The 16,307-nt window shown below is 38.4% G+C and overlaps 2 protein-coding genes across 3 annotated transcripts; both read left to right on the plus strand.

Moving 5' to 3' along the window:
* Positions 1-942: 942 nt before the first annotated feature.
* LOC103961637 lies at positions 943-8,509 on the plus strand. Of its 2 annotated transcripts, XM_009374210.3 has the most exons (18): positions 945-2,373; positions 2,473-2,559; positions 2,656-2,860; positions 2,950-3,058; positions 3,659-3,856; positions 4,032-4,113; positions 4,196-4,255; positions 4,335-4,387; positions 4,624-4,790; positions 6,050-6,260; positions 6,415-6,472; positions 6,599-6,655; positions 6,794-7,042; positions 7,309-7,373; positions 7,484-7,540; positions 7,624-7,717; positions 7,851-7,991; positions 8,069-8,509. In XM_009374210.3, the coding sequence occupies exons 1-18, from the start codon at positions 1,384-1,386 to the stop codon at positions 8,174-8,176; spliced, it is 2,991 nt and encodes a 996-aa protein (XP_009372485.2). In that variant the 5' UTR covers positions 945-1,383; the 3' UTR covers positions 8,177-8,509. The 2 variants fall into 2 exon arrangements, with proteins under 2 accessions (XP_048425156.1, XP_009372485.2); XM_048569199.1 differs by lacking the exon at positions 2,473-2,559 and having other exon boundaries at positions 943-2,373.
* Positions 8,510-10,125: 1,616 nt separating this feature from the next.
* LOC103961638 (cyclin-dependent kinases regulatory subunit 1) lies at positions 10,126-11,627 on the plus strand. The gene is made up of 4 exons (XM_048568997.1): positions 10,126-10,282; positions 10,384-10,507; positions 10,621-10,681; positions 11,199-11,627. Exons 2-4 carry the CDS (start codon positions 10,455-10,457, stop codon positions 11,349-11,351), a joined length of 267 nt encoding a protein of 88 aa, XP_048424954.1. The 5' UTR covers positions 10,126-10,282; positions 10,384-10,454; the 3' UTR covers positions 11,352-11,627.
* Positions 11,628-16,307: the final 4,680 nt, after the last annotated feature.

Consider the following 16,307-nt stretch of genomic DNA (forward strand, 5'->3'; position numbering starts at 1 on the left):
TTTCTCTTCCCCGTTAACTATGCAGTTTAAACTTTTATGTTATATGAATATTACTGGTATCTGATGAAAGCTTGGGTTTTCAGTATTTTGGTTTTTTTCTTTTCTTCCAGTTATTAATTGATGTAACGGAAATCAGCAGGCAGCTTATGCCCAGTTTGATCAATATATATATATGAAGTTCTGCTGAAACTATTGACAGAGAAGCAATGTATTATTTATGATGGTTTTAGTTGAGACACTTTTAATTAATTAGTCTTGTAGGTTGTCAAATTGTTGTATGCAATTTTTCGATCTTCTTCGCGTGTCAAATTGATGCCATGGATCTATTATTTCATTCTTAGTCTCCCTCCCCCAAAACCCAAGGTGATTAAATCCCCTAAAACCCTCAAATTCCTCCCAATATCAAGCCCAATTAGGTCGGCTACAGTGCAAGGAAGCAGGGCCCGACTGCTCAATTGGGCTACAATAGCCCAACCCAACGCCTGAGGCTACATGACGTCACGTCACCCACGTTAGAACGCGATGCAGGTTTTGATGATTGCTGCGAATCTAGGTCGTTAGATTTTTCAAATCTGACGGTGTTAATCTAGAATTTTAAAAATTAAAAGAAGAAATATCGAAAAAAGATTAATTACGTTACTAAGAAATGTTTAAAATAAGGAAATAAAATTAAGAGTATCTAACTTTTCGCGCCATTAAAACAAGATTGTAATTGGAATAATAATACAAGTGGGCCTGATGAAATTAGTTAAAAATCTTATTCAAAATTAAACAAAGTATTAATTTTTTTAAATACTACCTGAAGGGATGAAAATACACTCAGACAATTATTATACTTCGCTCAGTTGACGAAGCAATTATTGCTTTTACTAGGGTGAAAGTGTTGATGTTACTTGACCGAAATAAGACAGGAAAAATCTTTACCGAATCTATTATTGCGTTAACCGAGTGTAGTCGTGTAGTAGATGTTCTTGAAAAAAAATAAAACAGAGTAGATGAAATCAGATGAGTGGGTTCAATGGGACAATTTTAAACAGTTTATATCCTTTAACTTGCTCAAAAAAAAAAAAGAAAAAAGAAATAAAATTGAGGAGTTCAGAATTCTAAATCAGGTGATGGTGGCAGTTTTCCCCTTCTACTCTTCCTCAAAAATCAACCCGACGTTTCCTATTTCTTCCCAAATACAAATCTCTCCGACTCTTTTCTGAAGCCCTAATTTTTCCCCCTTTCACAAATCCCATCTTTTCCGGATATAAGGGTTTATTTTTTTGTTAAATTTCGATTCACCTTTAGGCTCGATTTTGGGTTTGCAATTCCTCTAATCCAAATCTGAACCAGGGATTTGCGAAATTTCTAGGGTTTTGAGTTGATCTGAGGCCGTGCATGGCGAAAGGTACGGATGCTGAGGAGTTCGTGCTGATGTCTAAGGTCCGGGCGGGTCTGAAACGCGAGTTCGCGTTTGCGTTGAAGGCCCAGGCTGAAATCTCTGGCTCTTTGGGCCGGACTCGGGGCAGTAGGGCCCAGAACGGTGACTGTAAGAGGATGAGGACGGAGGCCAAGACGGAGGAGCGCAGCCGTGGTGATGGTGACGAGAAATTGGGGAGTGGGGAGATGGGGGAGGGCGAGAATGTGAACGTTAAGGAGGAATTGGAGGAGGCTATGAGCGAAGAGGATGCGAAAAGCGATGTGGTGGACGTCATGAGCGACGATGAGCCGAAATTCCATGTGGGCGAGTCTGTGCCGAGCGAGAGGATTGGGGAAGACGAGTTGAAGCACGGTGTGGTGGAGATGGCAGTAGATGATGAGCCCCAGACTGGTTGCATTGGCGATAGTGAACCCGAAAAGCCTTTGGTGGACGAAGAAGTTCCTGTTTTAATTGAGAACAGCAACTTTAAGGTTGAAGTGGAGGTGAGTGAGAAGCCTCCAAGGAGGTTTACTCGGTCAGCGTTGAAGCTTGAGGCAGAAAAAATGCAGAATTTACCTGCGGAAGGTTGTACCAAGGAGATGGCAGTAGATGACGAGCCCCAGACCGGTTGCATTGGCGATAGTGAACCCGAAAAGCCTATGGTGGACGAAGAAGTTCCTGTTTTAGTTGAGAACAGAAATGTTAAGGTGGAAGAGGAGGTGATTGAGAAGCCTCCGAGGAGGTTTACTCGGTCAGCATTGAAGCTTGACGCAGAAAAAATGCAGAATTTACCTGCCGAAGGTTGTACCGAACAGATAGATTCGGGGATACAGAAAAGCCCTTTTGTTACTCCAATGAAACTTGATACGAAAATGCCGAATATGGTGAGGAAGTTCAGTAAACTGAAAGAACTTCTTGACACCAGTATTCTTGAGGGACAGCCAGTCAAGTACCTTAGAGGATCAAAGGTATTATTTCACTGGTGTTGCTGTTTTTCAGTGTGCGTATGATTACTGATTTGCGGTTTAGGGTAGAGTACTTATTTTGTGTTTTATATTTGTTGTTAGGTAAGAGAGTCTGGAGAAACAGGGATTAGGGGAGTGATTAGGGGCTCTTCTATATTGTGTCACTGTGATTCTTGCAAAGGAACAGAAGTGAGTATTGTTTAATGATATTTTCTTTTGTAGTTCATGTCTTAAAATGTTTGTCGATTTAAAGGGTTGATAGATTATTATATTGAATTTCCATAGGTTATTACACCTCCTGTGTTTGAGCTGCATGCGGGTAGTTCAATTAAATTTCCGTCGGCCCATATTTATCTTGAGAATGGGAAGACCCTTCGGGATGTCATGATCGTATGTGAAAATTCTCCCTTGGAAGCTTTGGAAGAAGCTGTCCGACTTGTTATTGGTTGCTCATCTATAAGCAAATGTACGATCTGTCTCAATTGCAAAGGTAGCTTTTATGTCTGCATAAATTAATTGTAATACCCCTTGATAAATAATATGCATATACATAAGTCTTTTCTTTTACTATGAATGTAGAATCTATTAACAAAGACTGTACAAGGTTAGCAGTGCTACTTTGTAGCTCATGCATGGAGTTAAAAGAGTCTGGAGCTAGGCCTGCTGTAGGTGCTAAACAGAGTGACAAGTAAGCCTTATCTTCCCTACTTTTTTTTTTTGGTTCAATCTGTTTATCTGAAAATATTTCATCCGCCTCTGGGTTTATGCCACTTGTTTAAGAAGACTAATTTGGGGTGGGTTTAATGTAACCTTGACAGAGAGGAAGCTAATTTTATGATTAGAGAAATAAGGGGGTGTATCCAATTGTATTCGAGGGATTTAAATTGTTTTTACAAATCAAGGGGTATTCAATCAAGATAAGATTTTGTGTATGGTGATATTTTTTGGTTTAAATTCATTGAACATCTGAACTTGATGTAGGAGCCTTATGAAAACATGTGCTTAAATTAGGGCCCTATGTTGTTGGAATAGTTACTTGACAGCTCACATTTGATTGCACAGTTGATTTGTGAAGGATTTTCATTTCTAAGCAGCTTATATATATGCAGCAGATGGGTGAATCTTGCTATACTTTCAGTTTTACATATTTATAGACTTTTACGTGTGATTTGTAATTTAGAATCTTTACTCTCCTATCGCATATGAGTACAAGAGAGTATCATAAATGATCCCTTATTTTAAATGTTATTATTTGTAATTAAGGATGTGCGTGTGTTTACCATTTCAGATCATCGAAGCCGGTTACAGGTCCAAATAGTCCTGATACCTTGTCAAAGTGTAGCTCACCAGAGCAGGTTACAGTTCCAAAGCATCCATATATGCCAAAGGGTAGCTCATCAATGCCAGTTAAAGTTCAAAAGCATCCTCATAACGTGCCAAAGTGCCGCTCTTCAGAAAGTAAAAGTCAGGGAAGAGTAACCAAAAAGTATTCATCCTGTCTCTCTCTCTCTCTCGTGTTTTGTATCTGTCATATATAATTTTTTTTTTTTTTTTTTTTTTTTTTTTACGAGCTCTGTTATTCACAATTGAGCTATTTTGTATGCCTCTCTTTATCATAATCAGTGCACTTAATTTGCTTGTGTCTGAAATTTTTTTGAAAGGGATCTTCGGCTGCACAAGTTGGTTTTTGAGGAAGATTGTTTGCTGGATGGCACAGAAGTAGGCTATTTTTCCAAGGGAAAGGTTGCCACTAAATCTGGATAGTAGTTTTTTGCCTTATTGAAGTGGAATGCTATTTTCTGAGTAGTCATTTTTTGGCTGGCAGAAAATGTTGGTCGGTTATAAAAAGGGTCCTGGCATTGTTTGTGGTTGCTGCAATGATGAGGTATGTTTACTCTCTACTGGGTTACCATCACCTATGGATTTTTTGACACATCTATGATTTTCCTCCATTTGATTGGCAGGTCAGCGCCTCGACTTTTGAAGCTCATGCTGGTTTTAAGTCACGTCGCAAGCCGTGAGTCATTGGTTAAATTCTTTGCTTGTTATAATTGTTCACATTGCTCCTGGAATTTTGCAGTGGGTTAGACTTGTTCTAGCTCTTGCACATGACATGATTGAATTGTTAGACTTCCATGGGCCTCCCCTCCTGATTTTTTGGTGGGAAGGTTGTGGGGAATTTTTCAGTAATAACCTTCTTTTATCCATAGTATTCTAAATTATTTTTTGACACTTATTTTCTTTATTTGGCAGTTACATGAACATTTACACATCTAATGGGGTATCTCTCCATGAATTGGCATTATCTCTATCTAGTCGTCGGAAGTGGTCTACCAAGCATAATGATGACCTATGCTCCATCTGCGAAGCTGGTGGAGATCTCTTATGCTGTGATAATTGTCCAAGGGCTTTTCACAAAGGTGATGTCCACAGTTGCTTTTGGTGCACCAGTGCATATTCTCAAATGCCATGTGAAACTTTTCACTTCGTACATATGTTAGTAATTATGTTAATGGAACTCTAATACTTAATCGGTGATCGAATACTGTACACCCCTGTTGTTGAAAAGGACATGGAAGTGCGGGAAGAGTTAGGGGGAATACAGTTCATTTATTTTATGTAGGAATTATTTTTAAGTATGTTTATTCTTTTAAAAGATAATGGCTGGAAATGGCCATAAAATTAGGGGTGTATTTCCAAACTGGGTTGCTTCTGTTTGCACCATTTCTTTTGCTGGTCTCATTACAACCCTTCTATGAACTGTCATAAGTTTCCCAGTTCATCATTTTTTAAAATTTTGATTAAGTTCAACAGAAATAAACAAAATTAGAAAAAGTAATAATTAGATTGAGGTAGCACCCAAGTGATGATGTTATGACCTGCAAAATTGAAATATTAGGATTATAGTGGGAAGTGGGCTGCGGATAGGAGAAGGTAATGAAGAATTTAAATTATTTTCATTCTTTACTTTTCAAAAAATAGATTTATAAATGTAGGGTTGGCAATGATGGCAATTTTGTCGGATGATAGGAATAGGAGGGTCTTTGACAATGTGCTTGCTGAGGAGGTGGACTGTTTATGGGGTAGGCCCGTAGGGTTCACTTTTGGGCTTTTTTCTGCATGTGTGCAAGTGTGCATGCACAATCCAATGTCTTAGTTGCCTCCACATGGTGGGTTAGGAGGGGATGTGTATTCTATTAACTTACATGGTATTAACTGTTAGGATTTATCTCCTATTTTCATGTTCATTTTGATGCTTTTATTATTTTCCTATCTTTATTCAGTTCCAATGTGTGCGTTTAAAATTAATTGTAAATAAAACTTCTGAGTTTGGCAGATCATTTTTATTTTTGGAATGGTAGCTTCATGAATTGGAAACCTAATTATATCTTTTATGTTTTCACGAGTTTGTATTCTATAGACATAAGTTATGGTTATTAATAGTCCTGTATCATGCATTCCAATTTTTCCTTTTTTTAGTTGTTTGTTGCATTTTCTTTTCCCACTTAGTGGGAAAAGGCTTTGTTGTTGTTGCATTTTCTTTTCATAACTAGTTTAGATGTTAGAATTGTAAGCATTACACATGTAAAAGCATAAAAACGAAAGAGATGATATGTATTTGGTATGCTTGTTGTGCATGAACTACATGTTTTATTTATTTATTTTTTGTCTATTGCAGAGTGCCTTTCTCTAACAAGTGTCCCTGGCGATACTTGGTACTGTAAGAATTGCCAGACTATGTTTGAGAAAGAAAAATATGTGGAGCATAATCCCAATGCTGTTGCAGCTGGAAGGGTTGCAGGGGTCGATCCCATAGAACAAATAACCAACAGATGCATTCGTATTGTCACTACTTTCGATGAGAAACTTGGTGGATGTGCACTGTGCAGGTTATTTCTCATTTCAGTTGTCATGAACCAGGAAAATATTTGCAGTTATACCGAACACTTATTTTGGCAACACTTTTTAGTGGGATGGAAATTCCAACATTTGGAGCATCAACTTATTTCCTATCATGAATAGTTTTGATTTTGATGTTTGCAGTAGCCATGAGTTCAGCGGCTCGGATTTTGGTCCCGGCACAGTTATTTTGTGTGATCAGGTAATTTCATGGCTAGCCCAATTTATAAATTTATCGAGTCTGGCTTTGAAGTGTTTTGCATCTCTTAATTGTTTATGATTAGCCATTATGCTCTAAATGATGTGCTTATTCTTTTCCTCACTCCAGTGTGAAAAGGAGTATCATGTAGGTTGTTTGAAAGATAAAGGAATTGAAGATATGAAGGTACTCACTCTTCCTTTGTTTTTATTGTGAATGTCATTTAATCAGCAGTTTTTTGTTTGTTATGCTCTGTTTTTTTTCTTATTTTTTTGCTGCTATTTTAATCATATTTTCTTACAGTTAAATACATTTGTTCTCCAGGAATTACCGAAAGACAAGTGGTTCTGTTGCTCAGATTGCCTCAGGGTTCATTCAGCTTTGCAGAAGTTGGTAGCTCATGGGGAACAGAAGCTTCCAGACTCCCTCCTGAATGTTGTAAGGAAGAAGCACAATAAGAAAGGTCCGGAGAGTGGAGCTAATCTTGATATAAAATGGAGGGTGCTTAATGGGAAAATGTCTACTGATGATGAAAGTGTGCAGTTGCTTTCCAAGGCTCTTGAAATCTTCCATGTGAGCATACTTGTTATTTGTTGCTCTGTTAGAATATCTGCTATTTTTACATTAGTACCAACCGAGAGGTGTCGTAACTTATTTTAATTTTGTTTCTATTAATGAGGTGCTGCATTTAGCGAGGTTAGCGAATGATCTGACCTACCTTAATGTGCATAATTGGCCCTCTTGTCCCTCGTGTCTGGTGTTACTAGATGAACTTCTGTAAATGTTTCAAGCAGGATTAAACAACATACTTAATTTTCAATTTCATTTCTGTGCTCTAGGATCGTTTTTCCCCAATAATTGATCCTACTTCACGCCAGGACTTTATCAAAGAAATGCTTTATGGGTGAGTCAGAATATTCTCTCTTTCACTATTACTCTTTCATTTGATATCCTTGTGCTAGCTACTACGTAATTGCATTCAATTTTGATTGAATATATCAACTGAATTTGCAGAAGGACCATCCAGACCCAAGATTTTGGTGGGATGTACTGTGGAATAATTACAGTAAAGTAAGGATCGTTTTTAAGTGCTTATTATGCAATCTAATTATAGTTAGAGTAATCTGTTTTGACATGTTTTCTGTAATATGCAGCCAATTGGTCGTGTCAGCTGGAATGTTTCGTATCTATGGAGCCGAAGTGGCAGAGCTTCCTTTAGTGGCAACATGTGCTGATTTCGAAGGACAGGTTATTACTAATTTACTACTCTGGCGCGTGGAAAATCACATAGCCACAATTTTCTTTTGGAATAAAAGGTTTATGGAATTTTGGGTAGTGGCCTTTTCATTTTTACTGATTTCAACTGATTATTGTGTTGTAGGGTTACTTCCAGATCTTGTTTTCATGTATTGAGAGGCTTCTTGCGTTTCTAAACGTGAAAAGCCTTGTGCTGCCAGCCGCTAGCGAAGCAGAATCAATATGGAAAAATAGATTTGGTTTTGAGAAGTTAACCCAAAATGAGGTGTGTGAACTTCTGCATGGTTTGTTCTACTGCATAAGTATGTTAATCTTGTTTATTTACATAATTTCTTTTTGTAGATACATGATTACAGGAAAAGTTACCAAATGATGATCTTCCAAGGGACTAACATGCTGCGGAAGCCCGTCCCCAAGTGCCGAATCCTTAGGTCACATATAGGTAACTGAATGTCGGATCATCTAGATCTTCCGTTTTGACCGTGATGTAAATGACGCCCTTGTCTCTTGGTGTACAGAAAGAGCAGAAATATACATCGACCTTACAGGCTTGTTTTTGTCTTTCGGGTAGCAAATAGAATTTTAGAGGGATTTCAGTTTCGGAGACGGAAAGTCGCAGTAGGTTTATGTAAGAGACCTACGGAAAGTCTCTTGGAACTTTGCTATTCAAGGCACTGTTATTTCTGCTTCTGGGCGTGGGATTCCATTTTTTGCTGATACCTTTGTTCATGGAATTTCACTTTTTGAGGAATTTTGCTTCTAAAGTCGACGTTTGCTCGCCTATTTTACATACTCTGTTTGCATCTAAACGAAAAGCTAACCCTGTCGCATTTTTCTGTCGCCTATTTTACATGCTCGCCTATTGGAGTCTCTACTTTTGTTTTTGACGTACAAGATTTCCTGTCGCATTTTCTGTTTGACAATTGTCGTCCATGGCATTTGAACTAGACTGCTATCTATTGAATTCTACTTGACCAATTAATCATTGGTATCTTCCAATGTAACTTTCGTAATGGTGACGTAGGTAGATTATTATCGCAAGAACTCGGCACTAATGTGACGTTACTTGCTTTAATGTTCATTTTTTCATTTTATAACAAACATGAATAAAATTATTACTGGACTAAATATTAAAAAATTAATTTTTTTTTTTTTATATAAAATTGCAGGATCCACCCTCTCTCTCCTTTCTTTCTCTAGGCACTTGCATCCCCAAAATCCCAAAACCCAGAAACCCATCCCACCTGCCCCCCTCCCCCAACTTTCCTCCACCACCATCTCTCTCTCCTCTTTCTCATGTGCAGCGTCGTCCGCCACGGCGTCGTTGTTGGTGGCGCACAACCCATCCGTGGGTGACAGAGGAGGCGCTGAGGATGAAACTGGAGCTGAAATCGGCCCACGACCTGAGCAGAAAAGTTAAAAAAAAAAAAAAAAAAACCAGTTCATCTTCCCCACCCCTTCTCCCCATCTGAGCCCACCCCCAAATCAGAGCCACTTCTTCTCTCTCTGTAATCCCTAGTCCCAAATCAGAGACACTTCGCCTCTATTTCTAATCCTTTCACCATATGGATTGGAAGGGTGAGGTCGAAGTCGAACAGGGCCGCCTTCTCGAACTCCTTCGTTAGGGACGGTGGCGCCAAGGCTAGCAAGGCAGCGGCGATGGCGGATATGGATACCAATTGGGGCTTTGTGAGCTTTGGGAGGTTTGATGGGATTTTGGGTTTTGAGATTTGTAATGGGATTCTGGGTTTTGGGATTTTGGGGATATAGGTTCCCAGAGAGAGAGAGGGTGGTGGAGGAAGGTTTTAGGGGGGGGGGGGACCGATGGGAAGGATTTTTAGGTTTTGGGATTTTGGTGATGCAGGTGCTCAGAGAGAGAGAGAGAGAGAGAGAGAAGAGAGAGAGGTGAGAGAAAGGGTGCATCCCACAATTTTATATAAAAAATAATTTAATTTTTAATTTTTTAATATTTAATTATTTTTAATCCAGTTGGATTAGTGAGTGGGTTCTGTCTTTAACCACATTAGTACTTAACAGAGAAATTAACAGAAAAACTAACGGAGGTCTGACATTGGAACATATTCGTAAGATGAGATATGACATAATCATTTTTAAAAGATAAGTTATGATACTGTCATTCGACTCATAATTAAGCTAATTTTGTGTAATTTATCTTAAAATATATAATTTGGTCCTTGACTTTCAGTGCCGGCACGCAAAAGATTTGCAATGCATTTGACAAATTATAAAGAAAGTATAATTTTAAAATATTTTAAATAAATCTTACCGTTGTGACGGACTAATACGTGATTAATCATGAAAGCAAATCAAAAGCGGGAATTTACAAAATTTTGAAATTCAAAAACAACCCGTGCTTCAATCCCTTTTGTTTCAAATAAAAAATAAGAATATAAATACAAAAAAGGCACATTTGAGGAAATCAAATTTACATAAAACCCCCTCCACAATTTCCTTTCACCACCGTCCCCACTCTCCCATCGCTCGTTTATTAAATTCTCACTCCCCCCCGCGATCGTCGCCGACGCTCTCTGTGAGGTAAAAGCACTTTCTCCTCTCTCTCTCTCTCTCTCTCTCTCTCTCTCTCTCTAGAACATCGGTCTCGTTTTGTTGCTTGAAAATCGATTTTGTTTTCACAGATTAGACTGAGAAATTTGCTAAAAAACGCTGTTCGAGATTTTTGCCTGAAATCGCGGTTTGGGATCGAAGGATGGGTCAGATCCAGTACTCCGAGAAATACTTCGATGATATTTACGAGTACAGGTGCGCTCTTTTCTGCTTCGTTTTCTTTCGATTACTTCTTCACTTTTCAATATTTTTTTTTTGTTTTGTATTTTGACCGACTCTTTTTTGTCTTTGTTTTAATGTTGGTACAGGCATGTGGTTCTTCCTCAGGATGTGGCTAAACTCCTTCCAAAGAATCGGCTTCTCTCTGAGGTAATTTCTTACGGTTTTTTTTTTTTCTTTCTAATTTTTCATTCATTTTTTTGTTTGTTTGTAATTATATGATCATTTGGTTCTCTTTGTTTAATTATTTGGAAAATTTATTATGTTTGAATTCTGTGGATGAAAGACATGCAATTCATATTTTGTAATCTCAGTTGTAAAATCTACGAAACCCCGAATTTAGAAGCTTTCATTCTGTTGTTTGGGGTAATTTGGTTAATTTTTTAGTTGTGGAACCCAAATTAATTCTGATTAGCTAGAACCCAATGTTTAAGATGCCCTCTGAAATGTTGATGGTGTAGTCCCATGAATTGATTTCTTTTGTCTTCCTCATTTCTGTTAAGAAATGAAATGGATTGGTCGTTTGGTTGCTGAGGATCGGAAGTAAAGTGGAAAGAGGAATAATATGGTGAAGGATTTGATTCCATCAAGTTCTAAAATCAGAAGCATTTCATCACTTCTGAATTCAATTAACACTTATTTTGTTTCATTTTGCGTTTTGATTTAGAATGAATGGCGTGCAATTGGGGTTCAGCAGAGCCGTGGTTGGGTTCACTATGCAATCCATCGCCCGGAGCCCCACATCATGCTCTTCAGGAGGCCACTGAACTATCAGCAACAGCAGGAAAACCAAGCCGCCCAGCAGGTGCTTGCAAAGTGACCCTTGTCTGCTCAACGACACCGTGTTGATCTCCAGAACTGAAAAGTTACATAAACAGGTTTATCATTTGTTCAAAAGTATAAATGCTTCGGTCATGGCACTGTAGTGTAATTCTCTCGTTTGGAGAATTGTTAAAGTGTAGCGACTGATACTTATGTAGAATGGTGTTGATGGCTTCTCAAACGTGTTGTTTCACCACTGTTCTTATGTGGATTTAGAACCATTGGTGAAATTGAGTGATGATTATTATGGATAAGATTTGTGGGTTTGCGTTTTTTCTTCTCATCTTTTAGTGGTTGGTAAGTTTAGTCGTTCTGAATAATTTTTGTAGTTGAGAAGCAAAGCTGATCTCTCTATGTGCACTCAAGATGTACGGTTCGGGCGGTTTGAAGTATGAGTTTGTTTCTCATTCATTGTCATTTTTGTCAGAGAAGGTGCCGAGTTCTCTAAAGGCTCGGTATGGTAGTCAGATTTTTTTTGAATTATGAAATTAACAACGTGGGTGTTTGAATTATGACTAGGATTTTGCTAGAGATTTGTGTGCTGAATTTGTTTTTAATCACCAAAGGAAGAACAAACCAGTTCATCTAAGTGATACTATGTAAGTGTCATCGGGCATTATAAACCTGTCTATAAGTTGCATCTTATATAGTTTTATGTAAACTCAGTTTTGTATCGGGGATGGTCCTAACCTCTCCGCTCGTATCCGTGGGAGGAGAAGCGGGGAGAGAAGCATTTCCACTCCTATAAAGCTCCTTGCGCATATGCAATTCAATCCCCCGGTCAATAGGTAATTCAATCCCGTCAAGTGAATAGTAACCTGCTTTTAGTGAACAGTATCAAGTGCATTTTCATTCCTAAACTAAATAATTTAGACAATTTGGGGGAGGGAGAGGATTTAATCCACTATACCCCTAGGAGATTTGAAAGGGGTGGAAGTGCTCTTATAAAATGAGATTTGGATGTTTGGGAAAGAATAAAAGTTCTGTAGTGTTCGTAAAACCAATTTCTTAATTCTGAAGAGTCCGTCGAATCACTCCTTATATCAATTCCATAGGCATTTGTTATTGTGATTCTTTTTCTTCATTCAACAATTGTCATCTATGGTACATCCATATGCCACTATGCTAACACGACCCTATTTTGTAGAAAGGAAAGGGATTAGAGCGCAATTTTTGCTTATTATTGACATTTGAATTAAATACAACGTGCCTTAGTTTAGCTGAGAGATATCTCAAATAAGAGAAATTCTCGATTCCGGATACCAGACTACTTAATTCTTAAGGCACAGAGAAAAAAAAACATCACTGTAGCCCACCTTCTCTGATTTGTCATGCTAATCCTACCCCTCTTTAATCCTGCCCTTTCTCTCTCACACCAATCCAATTTGGTTTGCTACTCAAGAATAAGCTAACTCGAGAAACAATTCCATAGGGTCTACCCCATATAATATTTCAACAATATGAATGTCTAGGCTTTAGGTCTTCATTCAAAGATTATCTTTACAAAATATCATACAAAATCGGAAACAAATATATGACCATTGTATTAAACGGTGATCGTTATAGTGTTTCTTTAAGGCACCATATTTGTCTTCCATTTACTACAAATGATGTCTAAATAATGTTGGATTCATTTACTACAATAATGTCTAAATAATTTTGGATTTATTTTATTTTTTGCTAGAATAATTTAAGAATTATGAATTAAAATATAAACGGTTTATATTGACACACCCCAACCGGAGTCGAGACGTGCTGTCTGTCACGTGAGGGTGACGTAGCTAAGTGCGCAACAGAAGTGCATATGATAATAAGAAAATGCGAATAAATAAAACCAACTAAAATTTAGCTATCCTAAAGATAATACTAAGTGTGTGGAAGTAACCCAGTCAAGCTACAAATGTTTTAGAGCATAGGTATCACAAGTGCAGTCAAACTGAACAGGTACTAATTATACAAACCAGGGAGAAAATCCCTACACTTGTGGAAATGTCAGAACTACCGGGAAGTCCTCGTGAGCCACCAAAGATAATCAACTACCTAGAACCTGGAGGGGCGCAAAATAGAAAGGTGAGTGGGCAAAAACAAAACGTTTGAAAACACATTTATCTTTTCTGAACATAATAACCCTTCACAGTAAAACCCGTATAGTCTCTAGAAAATAATACTACGTATATACCAATGTATTAAAAGCGTGAGGCGTGGGCGAGGTGTCTGAGTGATAGCCTAGCCTAGGCGTGAGGCATGAGGTGTGAGGCGAAGCCTCATAGGACCTAATTTTTTTAATATATACACTGAGCATACACATATATTATATTAAAAAAAGAGAAGATTATTAATCAATTATCACCCTGAGCACACGCAGATATTATAAATACATACACACACACACACACACACACACACACACACACACACACACATATATATAAAACATAGAATGAAAAGCACAATGAACACACATATAACAATGCACGCAGACGACACACACATCCTTTATATAAAAAATAAAAATTTGAAAACAAGGCAGAGAGATGATAGTGCAAGGAAGAGATATGAGGTAGTTAAAACCTACCCAAAATTTGGGTTTGGGAGTATTTAAAAAAAAAAAAAAACCCTTGAGGTGCTCCTAGGCGGCTCCGGCGACGCCTTCTGCCCACTCCGTCAAAACAGAGGTGGCAACCCTCAAGCCCAGCCTCACAGGGCGCCTAGGCGCGCCCTGAGGCGAGCCTTTTAAAACATTGGTATATACATATGAATACCAATGCACAAGGCCAATAAAAACTGAAGTATGCCATGTCATAACGTTTCCGCACTAAAAGATGTAAGCTAGGTGAAATCAATATAAAATAATATGCCAGTCGGAGTCACCTAATGTGACCTGTACGACTGGACCTATAACTCATCAATATATGCTAGCGCACGAGTCAGAACCATCTATTATGGTCTGTACGACAGGGCTGGGTGTAATATGTACGCTCAAGTGCTACGATCACGTGAAGGCTGTGCGAATAATCACGGGTCACCTACGAGTCAGAACCACCTATTGTGGTCTGTATGACAAGGCTGGCACCAAACTTGGATCCAAGGTGAGCGTGCGGTGCGGGAGGTGAACATTATGTGAAGGACTGTGCCCTGGCCTCGGGCAGGAGCACTAACACCTGGGTGCAGCAATGATGAGCTCTAAATGCATCTATGCATAACAACGTGCAATGCAATCAATATCGTCACAATATACTTACCTGAAGCTTACCTGGGCCTCCGCAGTATCAAACGATATAATCCACGATTTATAATAATGCAATACTTAAAATGTAACTCATTTTCGACATGGCATTTAAAGCATAAATCATTTTAAAAATGTTCTGGAAACCACGATATATATATATATATACATATATAGAAAGCAAATGCCCACTCACTGATAAGTAGGAGGATCGTAGCCCCCAATCTCACTTATCCACGCTCGTCCTCAGGGTACGTCTCACCTATATGTGAAATAACTAATTTTACGTTAATTTTAAAGCACATACACAAACCCTAGGAATAACTTCTCATACGTTGCTCAAATGGGGTATTTGAATATACCAAACTGATCTACTCGACAACACGAACACCCCCATATTTTTAGAAATTTTTTTGGATGTTAGACGCGCCCACACGTGTAGGCGTGCCTGGCACGTTGACGGAAACCCTAATGCCGTTAGGAATATTCTGTTAAAGATAACTGACGGTACCTAATGCTGTTAGGAATATTTCGTTATCTTTGACATAATATTCGCCTTCTTCTTTGGTCACTTCGCCGGTTTTCACTGTCCGCCGTTGCCCGCCGCTGTTTGTACTCGCCGGAAGTTGGAAAATTCTTCTAAAGCTTATAACTTTATCATTTCTCAACCAAAATCCATGAAATTTATATGGATTTGAAGGTCTTGAAGAGTAGAATATGTTCGTACCTATTAGAGGTCCAAAAAGTTTTGGCCAACTATGTACCCTCTCGAACTTGCCTATTCCGATGTCCACTCCACTCCAAAACTACTCCAAAATGCTAGGGAAGTTGATTGGAAGCTTCCTCAAGCCTTAAAACTTCATGAATCATTTGCGATCATGTCGTCCAAAGTTCCACAGTGACGGAGCTCGAGAATCGACGGGTCAACGTTCACCAAAACAGAAAACTAAGGGTATGGTGATGATCGTGAAGTCGAGAGGAGGATGATGGTGGTCCTTATAAGCTCGATCTGTGTTGATTTGGTTCAGCTTGCAAGCTGGGGTGTCTCGGGTGTACGGACAGAGAGAAGAGTCGAGAAGGAAGGAGAGAAAGGGTGATGGTATACGTGTGCGTGTGTGTGTGATTGGCAGAAGAAGAAAATAATAAAATCTGATTGGGCCCAAGAGAAAATGAGCCCATATAATTGGTTTGTAATTACTCGTTTACGCACTTCAATAATCGTAACTTTCTCGTTACAACTCCGATTTGAGTCTAACTTGTGTCAACGTACTCGTGACGTCGAGCACGATTTAATTACAATAACGAGGAAGATAATTTAAAACTGCATATGTACATCCATGTCACTAAGCCACCGAGGGCATAATCGTCATCTTACATACTCGGAGAGAAAATTATCATGAAAATTGGAATGGGTCGTCACATATATTGTTTAAAACAACTTCGAAATATGAACAAGTTTGTCTCTCAATAGAAGGAATGACACAAAATCATTATAGAGGGATCCCTTAATAGTAGGGGTGATACAAAAAGAATTAAGAGAAAAAAATAAATAGAAATGCACGTTGAAAAAAAGAAAAAAATGTGTTCGAAAATTATTTGTCGTGTACCGAATGCCATGATTAGACTTAAATTTCTTGCCCAATTTTATTCAATTGTTTCATTTACCCAAGTTTTTTAGGCATTAGCCCAAAAACCTACTCAACGCTGTCTTCTCTATATTTTGCAAAA

This window comes from the organism of the source record quoted next, unplaced genomic scaffold (genome assembly GCF_019419815.1).
Source record: "Pyrus x bretschneideri cultivar Hongxiangsu unplaced genomic scaffold, Pyrus_bretschneideri_v1 Contig5, whole genome shotgun sequence".
NCBI classification, from domain to species: Eukaryota; Viridiplantae; Streptophyta; class Magnoliopsida; order Rosales; family Rosaceae; genus Pyrus; species Pyrus x bretschneideri.